The sequence below is a fragment of the Camelina sativa genome, chromosome 16 (genome assembly GCF_000633955.1).
Source record: "Camelina sativa cultivar DH55 chromosome 16, Cs, whole genome shotgun sequence".
Taxonomy (NCBI): domain Eukaryota; kingdom Viridiplantae; phylum Streptophyta; class Magnoliopsida; order Brassicales; family Brassicaceae; genus Camelina; species Camelina sativa.
The window spans coordinates 5,032,041-5,033,681 of NC_025700.1; the positions used below are offsets into that span (position 1 = coordinate 5,032,041).

A 1,641-nucleotide genomic window follows, 5' to 3' on the forward strand; every position below is an offset into this window, starting at 1 on the left:
TATATATATATATATATATATATATAATTGGTTTGAACCAATCTTTTCTAGATCTCCCGTTTGCTGCAACTATTCCGTGCATATGAGGAGGATCCTAGTGTGACACTTGTCATCCTAAAGGGTCAGGGAAGAGCCTTTTGTGCTGGTGGCGACATTCCACCTCTTCTTAGTTACGTCATACAAGGTATAAGTCAATATCACCCTCCCATAACCATTTTTATGTTTCCAGTTTCCTTGTGCTTATTTCTACACACACTCTTTCTCAATACTACATGGACTAGGCAAATGGAGACTTGGTGCCCCTTTTTTCGCAGACCAATACACGCTCAACTATGTTCTGGCCACGTATAGCAAAGCTCAGGTCTCAGCATACATACTGTCCTTTTAGTGAATTTAATTACACAGAGTGTGTAAGCTCATTCATTCAGTTTCCATACCGTTTCGACATTAATTATAGGTTTCGATTTTGAATGGTATTGTCATGGGAGCTGGAGCTGGTGTCTCCATCCATGGTCGATTTCGGATTGCAACTGAGAACACGGTACGTAGAGTTTTCTTAAACATGTCCAGGCATGATAGATATCGATCTCAATTCTCAAATATGCTCATGTCACTTCCATATTTTATGAGATTCTCCTAGGTTTTTGCCATGCCTGAGACAGCTCTTGGGCTCTTACCAGATGTAGGAGCCTCCTATTTCTTGTCCAGGCTCCCTGGCTTTTTTGGTAACGAAAGTCATTAATATGTTTTGCATGTCGACAAAACTCGAGCCTATATCTAGCCCTCTCATCTTTCATGTCTTGTTCTTGAATTTATACCAGGAGAGTATGTTGGCCTCACAGGAGCTAGGTTAGATGGAGCCGAAATGCTTGCTTGTGGCCTTGCAACTCATTTTGTGCCCTCAACGGTATGAAATCCCTTTCTTACATCATTAGTATTTAATTTCCCATGTTTAGGCTAAAAGTAGGGCTCCTGTAAAATTTAAAGTAAACACGGAGCAAAACTTAATGTGGCCTTTAATTTGATAACTTTTTGGTGGCCTAGGGCAGATTAATATGCCTTTACATATGAACCACGGCTCTGCCTCAACGTAACCAAAGTTTCTTGGTTGTAGACTTTTAGTAGTTCTTCCTTTTCAGTATGTAATATTGTATTTTTATTTTATATTATTATAGACTTAATTACTACATGATATTATTATATATGTAGTATTAAGAAACTTGTTCCAAACTATAAAAAATAACCATAATTTTTTTTGTAATCTGGTCTCTAGCATTTTTTTTTTCTTTTTCGAACTAGCTATTGGATACTATGACAGCTGGTGATGCAAATGGGATTTTAGTTGAACTTGCACATTGCATTGAACAAATTAATAATTTTCTATCGTTTAATTTGACTGCCATTTTTTTTGCCAAGGACTATTTGAGGTATTTCAAACGTATCTTGCACTATAGTTATATGTCTTTGGAACAATCTGTTCGGGGTGCTTATCTTCTTCGGGTTAATGGTTTGTGTTGACTGTTTTCACTTATATAAGTGTAATGGATGGCAAGTCAAAAATTTCCTCCGACATTCTGAAAGACAATATATATATATACTTCAAATGTTTCTTTATAGCTAAATTGTAAAAACACTATTTGC

The 1,641-nt window shown here is 36.6% G+C and overlaps 1 protein-coding gene across 1 annotated transcript in view; it reads left to right on the top strand.

Moving 5' to 3' along the window:
• The window catches only part of LOC104749820 (probable 3-hydroxyisobutyryl-CoA hydrolase 3), a 6,986-nt gene that overhangs the window by 1,383 nt on the left and 3,962 nt on the right, over window positions 1–1,641 (top strand). The window contains exon 7 of the mRNA XM_010471515.2: window positions 822–907. Coding sequence (XP_010469817.1) covers window positions 822–907 — 86 coding nt within the window. The remainder of the gene's footprint in view (window positions 1–821; window positions 908–1,641) is intronic.